Below are 15,689 nucleotides of genomic sequence, written 5' to 3'. Positions count from 1 at the left end.
AAAGAGAATACATATATTTTTAAAATCCTAAGGCTAACCCATCTAAAATACAGTCCAATAACTGGCAAATAATTACTGGTGTTGAGATCTGCTCTCTGACTCCTTTCATAGAACCATAAAATTGTAGAGTTGGAAAGGACTCTCATGATCATCTAGTCCAACCCCCTGTAATGCAGAAATATCAGCTATCCCATACGGGGATCAAACTTGCAACCTTGGAATTATCAGCACCATGCTCGAACCAACTGACCTTTTTTTAATTCAACTATTTTTTAATGAAATTGCAAATGCATTATGGAGTTATTTCACTCCAAAAATGCAAACTTTTTTTTAAAAAGACCTATCTCTTCCTGAGTCCAAGAGAAGCCATTCTATGTTTCATCAAGGTGATCTTTCAAGCCCACTTTGTGAACATGTACTTCATGTTTGACATCCTCTAGATCACTCAAGTTTTGAAATTTACTGAAATACTGTATATATGACTAATGAAGAGAAGGAAGCATAATTGGGGAAATTTCCTACTTCACTTAAGCAACCCACTTGAGTGAGCATTTTTATTCATGCACATAACATGAATCTGCAGTGTACATTAAACTAAGAAGATGAAAATAGATTATAAACATCACACTCCGGTTACTGTGACATAGTTTAATATAAGTTTTCCTTTAATTAGACAACTGGGAATGGAGCTGGAATTCACAGAGCACATGTCCCTACTTGACAACACTCTGCACAGCAGTCTAGATTAATCAGGATGAGCTACAAGCTCCTGACATTTTCCTGCAAGCTGTACAAGTGCTCATTTAGGTAATATGAGCTCCCAACCAAGCAAATTACTGCCAGTACGAATGACTGGGTGCCAAAATAGGAGTAGCATAATGGAAAAAGCATCCATACCTAATGTACAGGTAAATTGTACATTTGAGTGATAATCAGTGTTTTTTTTCTTTAAAAAATGTTTAGAGGTACTCTCATTTTGACTCAAGGAAATCACCATTTTATAGTTCAAATTGAGGGAAATAAATACATTAAATGGACAAAAGTACAAAGATTCACAAAATGTTTATGGGTATCTGTACCCCCAGAAAAAACACTGGTGATAATAAATGATCAGTTCTTAAACTGCTCAGTTATTGAGACAGCTAATTAACAGTGAGACGAATAACTGCAAACTTTTAGTTACAATAATTAAATTACAGTATTGCATTAAACAACAACATCATCAACAACAACAACAACAACAACAACAACAACAGGCAAGTGAGATGTTGCCATGCATAATCTGTTGTGAAATAAACCAGATTGGTGCAGTTATCCTAAATATACTACTTTCAAACAAATGTAATACAGCTTAAAGACAGTAAGGCAACTGAGAGATGTACTGAAATCATCACATATGGAAACAAATTGTGTTCTCAGGTTTGGGATGGTGTGTGTGTGTGTACCTTGGCAAATGGGGCAAAGCTTTGAAGACAGAAACCTGCTAACAACATACCCATTTTTTGTTCAAATTAACTGCAATACCAAAATAAATGTACTGCCTTCAAAATTACTTTCATCCTACAAAAAGTGAGTTTCCTTAAGAAATAAGCATGTCACGAGAGAAGCTACTCTGCACAGAAAGCTATATTGTAAGGTATAGAATACCCATGCATGCTAGTGTTACCTTTGCTGCCAAGTCCGGTACAGTAGCCTTTTTTATAGTCTTTCTGAAAAAGGAAAAAAAAATCTGCAGCCACTCCAGGTAGTGCAAATTGCTGCTGCCAAGATTTTAACTCACATGAGGCAGATGCAGATGCTGAGTGTCACTCCAGTCTTGAAGGAGTTACACTGGACTCCCCTGTCAAAAAGAAAGAATCAAACTGACTTTAAAACTGCAACAGTGGTGGTGTGCTAACAATGGTGTGCTCGTTCGCTGATGCTATTGGCTTCAGAAAGACCAAATACTGGTTTACCAGACATGGTTTGTCATTATCTACAAATCCAAAAAAAAATCTCTCAGATCAAGATTTCAAAATGGATATTTTGCAAATATCAGGCAGAGGTTGTTGTGTCTGTATATAAGAACGGAGTGGTACAATGTGGATCAGAAATTAGACATCTGATGAAAATCTGGATCTTTTGAAATCTTATTCTAGCAAAAACAGAAATACTTAGAGAAATAGAAATTACAATATTAGATTATAAATTCTGTATCAAATATCTACTTATGTGCTATGGTTTAACTGGCATGTTTAAGCACTCCTTGATCTCCCTGCCAAAATATAACTATTTAAGTGAGGGCTGGTAACAAGGATAGCAGCACTGTGTAGGAAGTAAACATGGCACATTAACAAAATTTAAACACATATCTCCTAAGAAATGTGTTTAAATCAATACTGAAACTTAAACCTAACTTTTTGAACAATTTCTATGAACATCCAATATAATAACGAAATACACCAAGCTATTCCAAGAGTGTATCTACTAATAGCTCTAAGCAGTATATGAGAACAGAGGAGCTGTCTTATACCAAGTATGGTCATTGGTCCATCTAACTCAGTACTGTCACCACTGACTGACAGCAGCTCTCCAGGGTTTCAGACTAGGATCTCTCCCTGCCCTACCTGGAGATGCCAGGAATTGAACCTGGGACCTTCTGCAAGCAAAGCTGATGCTTTACCATTGAGCGACAGCCCTTTTCCTTACACTTTTTGAATTATGTCTACGCATTGGCAACCCCAAGGTGGTAAAGTGTGAAGGGGAGGCAACAGGCTCACATCCACATAAACCATCCAGAGTTCTGAACATGTAATGCGGTTATGGGGTCATGTATATTATAAGGCATATTCTTTAATTTCTGATAGGAACTATTGGTCTGTTAGTGGGCAAATATCTATCTATGTTACACTAAAGGCATGTCTCATGGGGTATGATTCAGCTGAGCTAGTAAGTCTACAAATCTGCACAAATAGCTTGAAAATGGGCAACACTTGCAATCTTATGCCACCTAACTGGGAGTAAGCACCAATTAACTCAATGGAACCTACTTCTAAGTAGACCTGAATAGGGCTGCAATGTTAGAACATAGAAATGTAGAGTTGGAAGAGACCATGAGGGCCATCTAATCCAACCACCTGCAATGCCATGGGGCTCAAACCCATAACCCTGACATTAAGAGACTCATGCTCTACCAACTGAGCTATCTTGCGAAATGCGTATCTGGCATTATTTCTTGATACACAGTGGGGATTACTTCTGGTAAATATGCAATGGATTATATTCTGTAACTAACTAAAATGCAGCTATCAACTATATTCTGAACCACATTTTTGCAATATTAACTACATTCCAATATTCCCATAATAAATCTCCATGTCAGTAAATAAATTATTTACTAGAGAATCTCTAGGTAACACACTGCTGTAAGTATAAAATTCAATGATTAACCAACTTTGAGTTGGGGTCTGAATACTTCTAACTTTACCTTTGGGGAATTGGCTATGATATGATGAAAATATTTCTTAACAAATTTGGGAAGGTCACAATCAAGCACAAGATGTGGGAACTATAGAGATGGTTCTGCTTTGTTTGAAATAATCTACTCTTATACTCACATATGGCCCTTCAAAGATTACAAGGAGCCTTCAGCTATATTTCCACCTCCAGGTTTTCATTGTTTGATTGTAAAAAATCTAATTATATTCCTGCCACATGTTAGTACACATGCATTTAGGTATTTATTCCAAAGTGCCTTACAGAAGCTAAGCACATATACCATGCCATGACAGAAGAAAGGCAAGATACAAAGAAAAGAAATTGTGCTTTTTTCATAAATCTATTTAACAGAGTTCTAAAGATTGAGAAAAAACATGCATATATTCTGTTGCAGACCACTGACTAATTTAAAATTTGCAGCATGACCCATACCCTGTAAAAATGTCTCTTCTGCAACAGACACAATAGGTTTCTTGACAATAACCAGCATAAATAGCTAGATAAACATGACTTATCACTATTAATTGCTTTGATTCAGGCAGAAGAAGCATGTTTAGTAGCTGTTTAGTAGATGTTTAGTAGCTACTGTATGAGAGGAAGACACCTTTGTCAGACAATGCAGCATCTTTCATTTGATACCCTCTTTAGCTGAGCTACATTGGGCTAGAGTAGGCAGGGGTAATTGGTCAAAATTCCCTTTCCCAAGAAGGGATGTTTCCACTAGTCCAATGAGCAGCAATTGGAATCACCCACTGACTTTAAGGTGCTCAATTATCATTAAGCAGATTAAGGAAAGAGAATCCTGCTGCTTTTTCTGCTGTTAGGCTTGCTTGTTGCAGTTTTTTTGGAGTTTCAGTCCAGGTCCAATTCCTCAGCAAACCATGTCTCACATAGAAGGATTTTTTTTGTCATGTCTCACAAATTAGTAGTCTGTTAGTTAATGATTTAATGAGAAGCAACAGTAAGACATACACTCTTGTCTAATGACAGTACAAAATTCATTGGGCACCATCACAAACTTTAAGCATGTTTCCCGCTTAAACTATTGTGAATGAACTATTTTTTTAAAAAAAGCAGAATCATAAAAAACATATATGCATCCAAATCTGTCATCCAAGTAGACTAATCCAGTTTCTAAAAATAGCAAATTAACAACTTCTTAAGAAAAGATTTGATGTACCACTATTTGACCATATGCCCACAAAGAAATGAACATTTTCTCAAAATAAAACAACAATTTTTTTCTGTTCTATCCACACTCTTCAGTCACCATTTGCACTGCTCAGCCAATCCCAAGCCAAAACTACTGTTGTGCTCTGGAGACCCATCCAACCCATCTCAAGGCAGTAGAATATTTAGTATACTTAGTAACTGGTGGGACACCCTCAGGCACTTTTGCTCTTTCCCCCTTCTGGAGGGCTGCAGTTTGGGGATGCCTGCCCTAGTAAGACAAATCAGAATCATTCCTCAATGTTCAGCATGTCCAGAGCTGTTTCTCTGCAAAACCACTAAAACTGTAATGTGTCCTACTTTTACAGAGTTGTTGTGAGGACAAAAAACTATAACACACTTTGGCAAATTTAAAACTCTGATACAAAAAGAAAGAAGCTGCAGGGGATGGGTCAAATGAGAACTAATGCCAGTGTACTGGAAGAAGCAAAGATCACCAGTGTCAAAGCAATGATTCTTCAATATCAACTTCATTGGACTGGTCATGTTGTTCAGATGCCCGATTACCGTCTTTCAAAGCAACTACTCTATTCCCAACTCAAGAATGGAAAGGTTTAAATATGTTCTCAAGGCAAATCTTTAAAAATGTAGCACCAACAACTGGGAAACACTGGCCTGTGAGCGCTCCAATTGGAGAACAGCCTTTTGAAGACGCTCAAACTCAGGATGAAAGGGAGAAACTCAGGATGAAGAGGGAGGCACGCTTGGCAAACCCTCACCATGATCAACTCCCACCCAGAAACCTGTCCTCACTGTGGAAGGACATGTGGATCCAGAATTGCCTCTCCAGTCACTTATGAACCCACTGTTAAAAAAACTGTGTTTATGGAAGACAATCTTACTCGGCAATGAGTGATCGCCAAAGATTATCTCCAAGCATCTCCATCGGCTTCAGTGGGCACCAGCAGCCACTGCTGGTTAGCATAAACATGGTTATGGTTCATCTCAGTATTTTCCTTAACTGCTATTAAGGCAGGCATAGGGAATTACTCAAAGAATAAGGTGAGGGGGGCAGTGTTCCTGATTTCTTAAGGACAGCTAAGAAGGAAATCACTACTCCTCTGGCACATAGTATCTTATAAATATAGCACTAAACATTACCAGCATCTATTCAGGTACAGTATCTGATAGCAACAACAGACAATATTTCTAAACTTGGAATGGATTAGAAAAACATTTTACTTGATACATTTGACACTGTCAACATGACATACCCTTTCCTTTTCTTTGGCACCGCTATATTAAGGGATCAATCTCCTTAACTGACTCCAAATTTAGAGAGTTCATATTCCACAGCATATTTGGTTGTGTTTTTCAGTGTTTGACTCCTGTTTTACCCTTTCCCACCAAAATCTATACTTACATTTTTGCTGGGTGGTTCCTTTATCTGGGAATTGGGAAGGCTGTCTATTCTGGACTGAGTTGTACCCTGCCTGAAGAAATAGGTATGCAGCTTAGGGCTGCCTCTTGATCAAACAACATTGCTGGAGGCCCAGGGGGTTTTGGTAGCATGGAGTGTATTTTCAGCTCTGGTTGATTTGCCAGCCATGGCAATTCCTGGGCTAGGAGAGCATGGCAATGACCGCTTTTGCATGGTCACGCACAGCCCCCCGGATCCCAGTGCGGCTCCTGGTAGTTCAGGCTGGCTTCATCCTCCCCAGGCTGGATACCTGGAGGTCTCCGCCTACCTCAGCCAATAACCCAATCCCGCCTGGGGAGGCATTGGCAGGGGATCAGCAGGGAGGGACTGCCCTGCCCACACAACAGAAGGTGAACATTACCTGCGAAGCGGCAGTTGGCTCCGGTTGATTTGCCAGCCATGGCAATTCCTGGGCTGGGAGAGCATGGCAATAGTAATCCTTGCTCTATTAACTTCAAGATAGACTACTGCAGTGTACTGTAAACTGCTTAGAGGTTTTCTTACAATCAAGCAGTACTGTATATAAATTTTGAGCAAGAATCTTATGCATCTCAACAAGTTTAAACAACAACTCCTCCTAACCCTCATAGCTATAAACACTTGAGAAATCAAAACATTGTAAGATATCAAAACCCCAATATAAGCGATATAATTAATTTTAATTCCAACAGTGACAAAATTATGAATGTTCGGCTCATTCACAGCTTATCTGGAAAGTCAAATAAGAAAAGATCTGTACTATTTTCGAATAGTCTCACAAAAAACATACTGGCTTGGATTCTGAAACAAGTCAACAAGATTGTTCATAGAAGTTTCTTGTCCCCTGCTCCCTTTTGCATTCACACCTGCATCCCCCAAAAGTCTGCCTGGCGGGCGAGGGCTTACCTGAGCAAAGTGGGGTATGGTTCTTTGCTGGCTCCTCATGACCTACCCCACATTGTTCAGGAAGGTCTCTGGCAACCCACAGGAGGTTCAGATGGCTGTAGCAGGAAATAGGAGACAGAAAACTTCTGCCTATTAACTTCCTTAAGTTAGCTTCTTTTAGGATCAGAGCCAGGATGTCAAGAGAAATACAAAATTATGCCAAATACTGGCAGAGTTCCACAGTTCAGTTAGCTTTGCTTCCTAAAAAAATAACATCTACTGCCATACACATAATTTCTACATTACAAATTTGTCCTGAGTCTGCTAAAATGATTTCTGAAGGAAGCATGGTTAAATAAAGTATACTGTGCATACCATACAAGATTGTTATTAGAATTAATAATTAATAATTAGAATTAACAATATACACATACTAATCATCTTCCATTTGCTCCATCTCCTGGAAAGTTTACATATACATTGGTCTTACTGTGCAAATACAGAAAATGAGCAATGAGATACTCAAAATTAAGTCCTCCTGTACCAAAATTATTAAATCCTGTACAAAACCTTTGAAAATTGTATCTGTACTTGCTTGAACATATGTAGAAACTCTTATAGTCAGTTCATTATTCCAAAGAAATCAAATTTCTGGTTAACCAAAAATTTATCAGGTTGTCCAGAATGACAAGGAAACATTGTATTTATCATTCATGCCTGTATCTCACCTTCGTCCAAGTTGCTTATGGAGCGGAGTCCATTTCCCCCCACACTACAACACTGTGACATATGCTCATCAAGTGACTAATGTAAGGTTATCTAATGAATATCATGGTGAATCTGAGATTCAATATAGTTGCTTCCTCAAGCTTATGCAATAAACTTGTGGGTAGGAGAAGAGGAAATATTAGCATATTTCTAGAAAGGCTAACTTATAAGCATGCTTCCACTTAAATACAAACTTAAATACAATGGCCTGCCTGGATCTGTCTACAAGTTAATTCTCATCTATGATCCAGCTCTTCATTAAGAAGCAGAAACTAACCACTGTTTACCAAGATAGAAACACCATTTCCAACTTAGCTCACTGCTATTACCGTACTACAATGTTGGCAAACTGAAGTTTACACAGCAATATCACTAACCCAGTGATGTAGGCTAACAAAATTAAACACAAGGCAAAGCATCTGAAACATGAAGCTAGCTAATATAACACAACTAGTGTCATTCAGCCCGTTAAGTAAACAGGCGCTAGAACGTATGTGAGAGGAGCGGCGGGGCCGCGGCCTTCCCTCTCTCTAACGGGAGCAGCTCCTGCTAAAGAAAATAGCAGCAGGCATTTTCCAGGCGACGGCTGGCTCCTTTCTTTTGGGTGCCCCTGAATAAGCGCCGCTAACAGAAGCAGGTTCCTGGTGCCGACCTGCCCCTTCGGCCCCCCTGGGACTTATTCTGAAGGACTCAGCTTCGGGGTGGCAGGGCAAATCTGAAGGCGGCTTTATGTCCGTGACCCCACAGAAGGCGCGGCCGGCGGCTGCCCCCAAGAGGAGCTCGGGCGGGCGGGCGAGGGGCATTTACCGAGGAGCCAGCCCAGAAGGGGCAGGAGTTCTTCACCTGTGGGGAGCTGCTAAGAGAGAGCGCCCCGAAGCTCAGCGGCACCAGGCAACACCCCAAGATCAGCTGCAGCAGCCCCAGACACAGCAGAGGTCGGGCCAGCAGCAGCCCTGGCCAAGACGCCGGTGGCGGCCTCCCCGCCCAACGGCAGGCCCTGCCAGGGGAGAGCGCGGCCCAGCGGGGCTGAGGCCACTCGGAGCGGGACCATCACGGCCGGGCAGCCGGTGGGGGCGGCGGGACTGAAGATGCGGAGGCAGAGCAAGGTCTAGGCACCTCGGGCGCCGCCGAGAGCCGGGCCAGCGGGCAGCAGGAGTGTGCGCGTGGGCGCTAGAACGTATGTGAGAGGAGCGGCGGGGCTGCGGCCTTCCCTCCCTCTCTGCGCTCGGCTGCGGGGCGCACCAGGAACACAAGTAAACAAACTCACTCTCCCATCATGCCCCGCAGCCGAGCGCAAAGAGGGAGGGAAGGCCGCGGCCCCGCCGCTCCTCTCACAGGCTCCTCCGTCGCTGCTCCGCCTCCTCCGTCCATGCCTAGGCAGGGGAGGGGGGAAGGTAGGGGTGGCCAGGGCCCTCTTTCCTTCCTGCCCTCCCCCTGGGCTCGAGCCCCCTCCTTGTCCGCCGCCTGAGGACCGTGAGGGAAATGGTAGGCAGAGGGGTGGGGGGGAGAGCGTGTGTGTGTGCGCATCCAGTCTCTGCGTCCAATCCCTGTGTCCATGGGGCACATGTGCATTGCGCAGTAGCGTGGACACAGGGACACAGGGACTGGACGCAGAGACACAGGGACTTTATTATATAGGATGATTAAATTTTAAATTACCCACTTGTGTGTTTATATGACTTCCAAATGAGTTACACTTCAGCAACTAGTTGCCATCCAAAGTGACGAGAGCAATTAATGTACAAGGACACCTTCCCAAATGAACCCACCCAAGGTAGATACATATTTTCATATTGACAATGTTGAAGATACAAAATACTCCCTTTTACATTAATTCACTGATATACCTCCCTTTCTAGTTTGTCAGTATTAAAGGACCAAATGAGACATTAGAAGTAGAAATGTTTTCAGTAGTCCGTCCTGGATTGTTTTGGTGTATGTTATAATGAAATGCTGCTATTGAAGGTTCCAATCTCAGTTGGAAGAATAGTGGAACCCTTCTTCCCAGGCAAATTTTGCACACTCAATTGTCTCTAGTACAAGATATATTTAATGGAAAGGCACCCAAGTGAAAATGGCTAAGTCTTCATATTCATCTTCCTCTACAGACTGCAACTGCATTTGGTAAAACAGAAGTTATTATGTATTTGTAGAAATATCCTCTGGTACAGAATTATTGTTTCAGGCTAATATACCCATGTACAGAACATTTGTTAAATATTTTTTAAAAATCCACAGGCCTGGTTTGCTAGGTTCCTGGGATAAGATCCCAAAATGTCTGCCCACTTGGGCAAAATGAACTCCAGTAGCACAATGGTTCTTCCTGTTTCTCTCCTCCATGTTGCAGTACACACATGCCTCCCAAAACTGTTCCAGAGGGTGCCTCAAATCTGCAGAGGAGATTTGGGGAGCTTGAAGATGACCCATTGTACTAGAAGAAGCTATTCATGCAATGCTATATCTCACCCCTAGAAATATGAGGTTGGCACCTATTAATTAGATTGTAGCCAGCTCTATGAGCTACAGGGAGCTCTAGTTGAAAAAGTATCTCTGCCCCAGCTAAAAATATGTTAAGGAAAAGCATAAGAAAGCAATATCAATTTATTTAATTAAAGCAACTGCTCAGATTACTAAGGGCCCTGTGTGCTAGCAGCCAAATCCTGGAATACTGGTAACATAGAAGCTAATTTCTAGGTGCAAGGAAGCCTGTAGATACCTAGGTTTCAGTGCTACCCTATCAGAGAAGCTTGAGGAGCCACAGTACATTAGTCTAAGCCATAGCTGCCAAGTTTTCCCTTTTCTCGCGAGGAAGCCTATTCAGCATAAGGGAAAATCCCTTAAAAAAGGGATAACTTGGCAGCTATGGTCTAAGCTCCAATTTTGGAGAAGGGGGTAAACAGAATACTCCACTATTACATATAGTTCCATAGAATACAAATCTAGCTAGTCGACGCATCAGCTTAGGTTTTTTTGTTTTGTTTTGCTCATGGCAGACCAGTTTTCCTAGGTTAAAAAGCGCTTGGCAGTTTTTGAAGGTGAAAAAAGAATCTGCTGACAATTTAAAGCCAGCAAAAAATTAGGAATGCATCTGGCAGAGGTAATAGCTACAAGGAACAAGACTTTAAAGGATAGGAAGCCTAGCAGGAACGACTTGAGCGGATGAAAAGGAGGTTGTTGTAGAGCCAAAAGGGTAGTATGCAAACCCCCGATGAGGAACTTATGTTGCACTGGAGGGGTGAGAAGTATTGCTCCTTGAAGGAAAATGTGGGAGGAATGGGTGAGTAGATCTGGGTCTTTGGAGAGAATAGATGGAAGTGTCAAGGTCTGACAATGAAAGGTGTTGGGCTTCAGGCCTAGAGATAAAGTGTTTCTGCAGAAAGAGGAGGTCTGAAACTGCTGCTTGTCTTGGAAGTTAATTTATTTGACACCCACTGTGATACCAAAAGGTTTTTTTATCACACTCTAAGGACTGCCCTAAATATGCCCTTTTTATAATAATTATTGTTTTTAGTTTGTTGACTACTCCTGCAAGGGCTGTAATACCAACATCTTTGTGTTCCAAGCCCCTGCTCGCCATTTGTCCCTTTAAAAAAAAATTACCAACTGTTTTCAAGGTTCCTCTGTTGTGATTCTGATTTGTGACCCTCCAAGATACCCACAACTTGTCCTTTAATTTTTATTTCTAAATTTTATAATAAATAAATAAATGATTTAAAAAATGATTTAAAATAGTGTAGTATGGGAAAGTCTTTTGGAAGATAGCCCTGAGAACTGTAGTTCTCACCACACCCAGCTCTACACTTTGGTCTCATCCATGTTGACATGCAGTCTCAATGCGATCCTCAGCCCAAAAAATGTTAGCTACAGCTAGAGGAAGCCAGTGAAATAAACATTGTAAATAAATTAAATTATTGAAGTGACACACAGAAGGCATGGAACACAGGCAAAAGTGGCTTGAAAGAGGAAACAAAGAAACTGCAGTATTCAATAGCAAACAATTTAGTGGTATCAACTGAAAGGGAAAAAAGACATACGGTATCTTAAAGATGTTTAATGGATTATAATGAGACCTTAGGTAAAATTATTCTGGAGGGAGGGGGGGAACTACACAAATATTGCAAATTTGGGAACAAGGGGAAGCAACACTACCCAGAGCAAAGGAAAAAGAAAATACAACGATTAAGCATTAGGAGTATTCAGAAGTAACTCCCACTGTATTCTGGGGGGGCTTACTCCCAGGTATGTGTATAAAGGCCCTAAGGGACTTCATTTATCTATAGTCGCCGGATTCATCAATTAAAGTGAACAGACCTTCGCGAAAATGGGCAGCACACCACCCTTAATGGATCTATGGGCCTTATAGGGACACAGGTGGTGCTGTGGGTTAAACCACTGAGCCTAGGGCTTGCCGATCAGAAGGTCAGCGGTTCGAATCCCCGCGACGGGGTGAACTCCCGTTACTCGGTCCCAGCTCCTGCCAACCTAGCAGTTCGAAAGCACGTCAAAGTGCAAGTAGATAAATAGGTACCGCTACAGCGGGAAGGTAAACGGCATTTCCATGGGCTGCTCTGGTTCGCCAGAAGCAGCTTTGTCATGCTGGCCACATGACCTGGAAGCTGTACACCGGTTCCCTCGGCCAATAACGCAAGATGAGCGCTGCAACCCCAGAGTCTGTCACGACTGGACCTAATGGTCAGGGGCCCCTTTACCTTTACCTATGGGCCTTATGGCACAGACAAGCCAACTTTTCTCTAGATTTTTGTCAAAACTATCAGGACAGCAACATGTCCCCAGCATCTGTGTGCTACTCAGCTCTGCCCTACTCTAAAATGAATGCTACTGAGAAAAACACCTGCTACCATGAGGAATACCAATCTATTTCTGCTTCCTGTAGATGTGAGGTTCAATTATAGATAATATACATATTCATCATATACACTCACCGGCTAATGTATAATCCATATCAAATCCAAAGCACTTTATTTTTTCCATGGCTAGACTTCTGTTCACAAAAACCCTGTAAAAGGAAAGTAAGAAACCCAATGGTAAACATTTTTGACATGAAATCTGAAGGGAGCCTATGTAATAATTAAGTTCCTAAAGTGTCCAAGGATTGCTAAGGAGTTTGCCAATGGACCACATGACTTGACAAGTTGTTGTTATTTATATCCCACCATTCAGGACATGAAATCCTTCCGAGGAAAGCAAGATACATTAACAAAATCACACAATCTATATCAAAACATAACATAACAATATAATACAATAATAATTTATTATTTATTATTTATACCCCGCCCATCTGGTTGGGTTTCCCCAGCCACTCTGGGTGGCTTCCAACTTGGCTTCTCGCAGTGAGGGAACCGCGAGAAGGCCCTTGGTGCTGGACCTCAAGCCATCAGGATCCTTCCCACAGAGCAGTTGGTGGTAGATAGTCCTATTGGGGGCAGAGGGGAAACCCTCTGATATCAGACTTTGTTTCCCTCTTTCTCCTAAAATCCTACTCACAAGATAGCTGGTAGCAGATGGCCCTGCGGAGGTGAGGAAGCATGGCAGACAGTCCAGTGTGGTCATTTACCTAATGGCAAATGCCATTAGGCTCTGTATACTTATGTCAGAGAATTTTTTTTTGAATAAAAAAAATTCATTTATATAGTCATCCCATAGATTTTCTGCATACATCAGAAAACAAATTAAACGACAATTAAAATACAATATAAAACAATAAAAGCTATTCAAAACTTTAAAAACCCAATTAAAACACAGACATTAAAAAAATAAAACTATGAGTAAACATGCATAGAACTGAGCTGTTGATCTGCTACAGAAAACAAATTATTAAACATTGTTAGATGCTATCCATAGTAGTTTTACCTACAGGTTTCCTAACTACACCAGATTTTTTTATTTACATTATATGACATACTATAGAATAATATAATTGTAGAATTGGAAGGAACCCTGAGGGTCATCTAGTCCAATCCCCTGCAAGTCAGGAATCTCAACTAAACCATCCATGACAGATGGTCTTCCAACCTCTGCTTAAAAACTGCAATGAAGGAGAGTCCACCACCACTAACAAAGTCAACCATGCTGAACTGGAACATAAACATAAAAACAAAAAGTATTAACTACTCTGTAAAGCTCCCTAGTGGAAAAAAGAAAGAGGCAGGTGGTGGGATATTAAAAGGGCATTACATTTGCCTTCTAACTGAAGTTAACTATGAAACTGTTAAAAATTACAATTAATCACAAAACCTGAACCTGTATTAATATATCACTGAAGAACTTAAGGAAAAAAACCCTCATTGTAACCTAACCACCATACACAAATGAATTTGTTTCCAATTTTAGAGTCAAAATACTATTTCACTTGAACATTCCAAGAATGTGTGAATTATATATGCAAGATAAAGAGAAAATCTGTCAGATATCATATCTCCTCACTCAAACCCAATCCTTCCTGGATCTGAAGCCAGGGCTCTCACTACATGACCATGCCAAAGCTAGGAATTTTTTTTTAGAGAAATTCCACTATCTGCTCTTCGTTTCCCTCCTCCAGACATCTGTTCTGCCAACAACACAACTCATTTGTTTACATCTGCCTTTGTGCATTGTTATCAGTCTCCCTCAGAATGTCTTCATGTGTTTCTACCTGTCCTTATATTTGATTGGACTCTAAAAACTGCCCTGCTCTTTGGCAATGCATCTCTAATTTCATGGCTCTGATCCATGGTTTGCTGTTTACTTTCCTCTTCATCGCATACCCTAATGACATCTGGATGATATCCAGATTCAGAATGAGGCAAAATTTACAGCACAACAGAGGAGCAGGAAGGAGATTTGATCCTGCAAACAAGTGCTGCTCATCAACTTAACTTGTTAAGCAGAAAACTACAAAGTCAGGTATATTTGATTGTGAATATGGTTACACCAAGTATTTTCATGCATGCAATTCAATAGTAGACAACTAGTGAACCATGGACTATCCACAGACATGCTGACTGGCTCACCACTCACCTGTGCACTACATCACAGCACATTTGTACCTCATCCAGAGCAAGCAGTGCATCAATCTAGGACTTTCAATTATGAATTGTCTGAAAACAGCAAGTACCGTATGGGGTAGCTGGAAGGAAGAGCTTTTGTCCCTCTCCCTTGTGCTCTGCTGTCCCTTGGACAATCAGCTAGATGTCTACTCAATGTAGTAGTTCTGTCACTTCTATCCTCTCTAAAAATCCAGAAACCAAAATTACAACCACCAATGCCCTTTGTGTTAAAAGGTCTTTAATATCCAAAAGGAGAGATTGAATTCACCTAGTTGCATACTTCAAAATACAGATTTAATTTCAGGCTCCACATAAGAAAGCTACACACAATGCCATCAACCATTAAAATCCTTTAATAAGGGAAAGTTGACAAATTGAAGAATCATAGAATTGCAGAGTTGGAAGGGACCAAGAGGGTCATCTAGTCCAACAGCCTGCAATGCAGGAAACTTTTGCCCAATGTGTGGCTCAAACCCATGACCCTGAGATTAAGAGTCTCATACTCTACCGAGTGAGCTGCAAGGCAACAAATTACAATTATTTCTAATATCTGATGAATGGATACATTCAGTACATTCTGAATTTATGCCTTCAGCATTGATAAGAAAATGGTGGTATAAAAGTATAAGTATACGTTATGTCTTAAGGCTTTGCTTGGATGCTCCATTCAGACAGCTAATATGATGTCGATAATTAATCTAACCTTTCATTCAACAGAACTGAGAGAACAGATGTAAAAAGGAAGCAGGCAAATACATACAAAAAGGGAGAGCTATCTATTACAGTACTTATGTTCTAATATATTTTCCTCCCAAAACCAAGCACTGAAAAAGCAATTCACGTCACTAGAAAGAAATTTGAAAAAGTGAACATTTGTATAG

At 40.9% G+C, this 15,689-nt stretch overlaps 1 protein-coding gene across 11 annotated transcripts in view; it reads right to left on the bottom strand.

Annotated features, from left to right (window-relative positions):
• Positions 1-15,689, bottom strand: part of NT5C2 (5'-nucleotidase, cytosolic II) — an 84,952-nt gene that overhangs the window by 46,650 nt on the left and 22,613 nt on the right. For all 11 annotated transcript variants that reach the window (XM_035132651.3, XM_035132649.3, XM_088669634.1 and 8 more), the window contains one exon: positions 12,703-12,776. In XM_035132651.3, coding sequence (XP_034988542.1) covers positions 12,703-12,776 — 74 coding nt within the window. The remainder of the gene's footprint in view (positions 1-12,702; positions 12,777-15,689) is intronic.

Source organism: Zootoca vivipara, chromosome 5, assembly GCF_965207765.1.
Source record: "Zootoca vivipara chromosome 5, rZooViv2.hap1.1, whole genome shotgun sequence".
NCBI lineage: Eukaryota > Metazoa > Chordata > Lepidosauria > Squamata > Lacertidae > Zootoca > Zootoca vivipara.
This window is presented reverse-complemented; position numbering and strand designations above follow the sequence as displayed.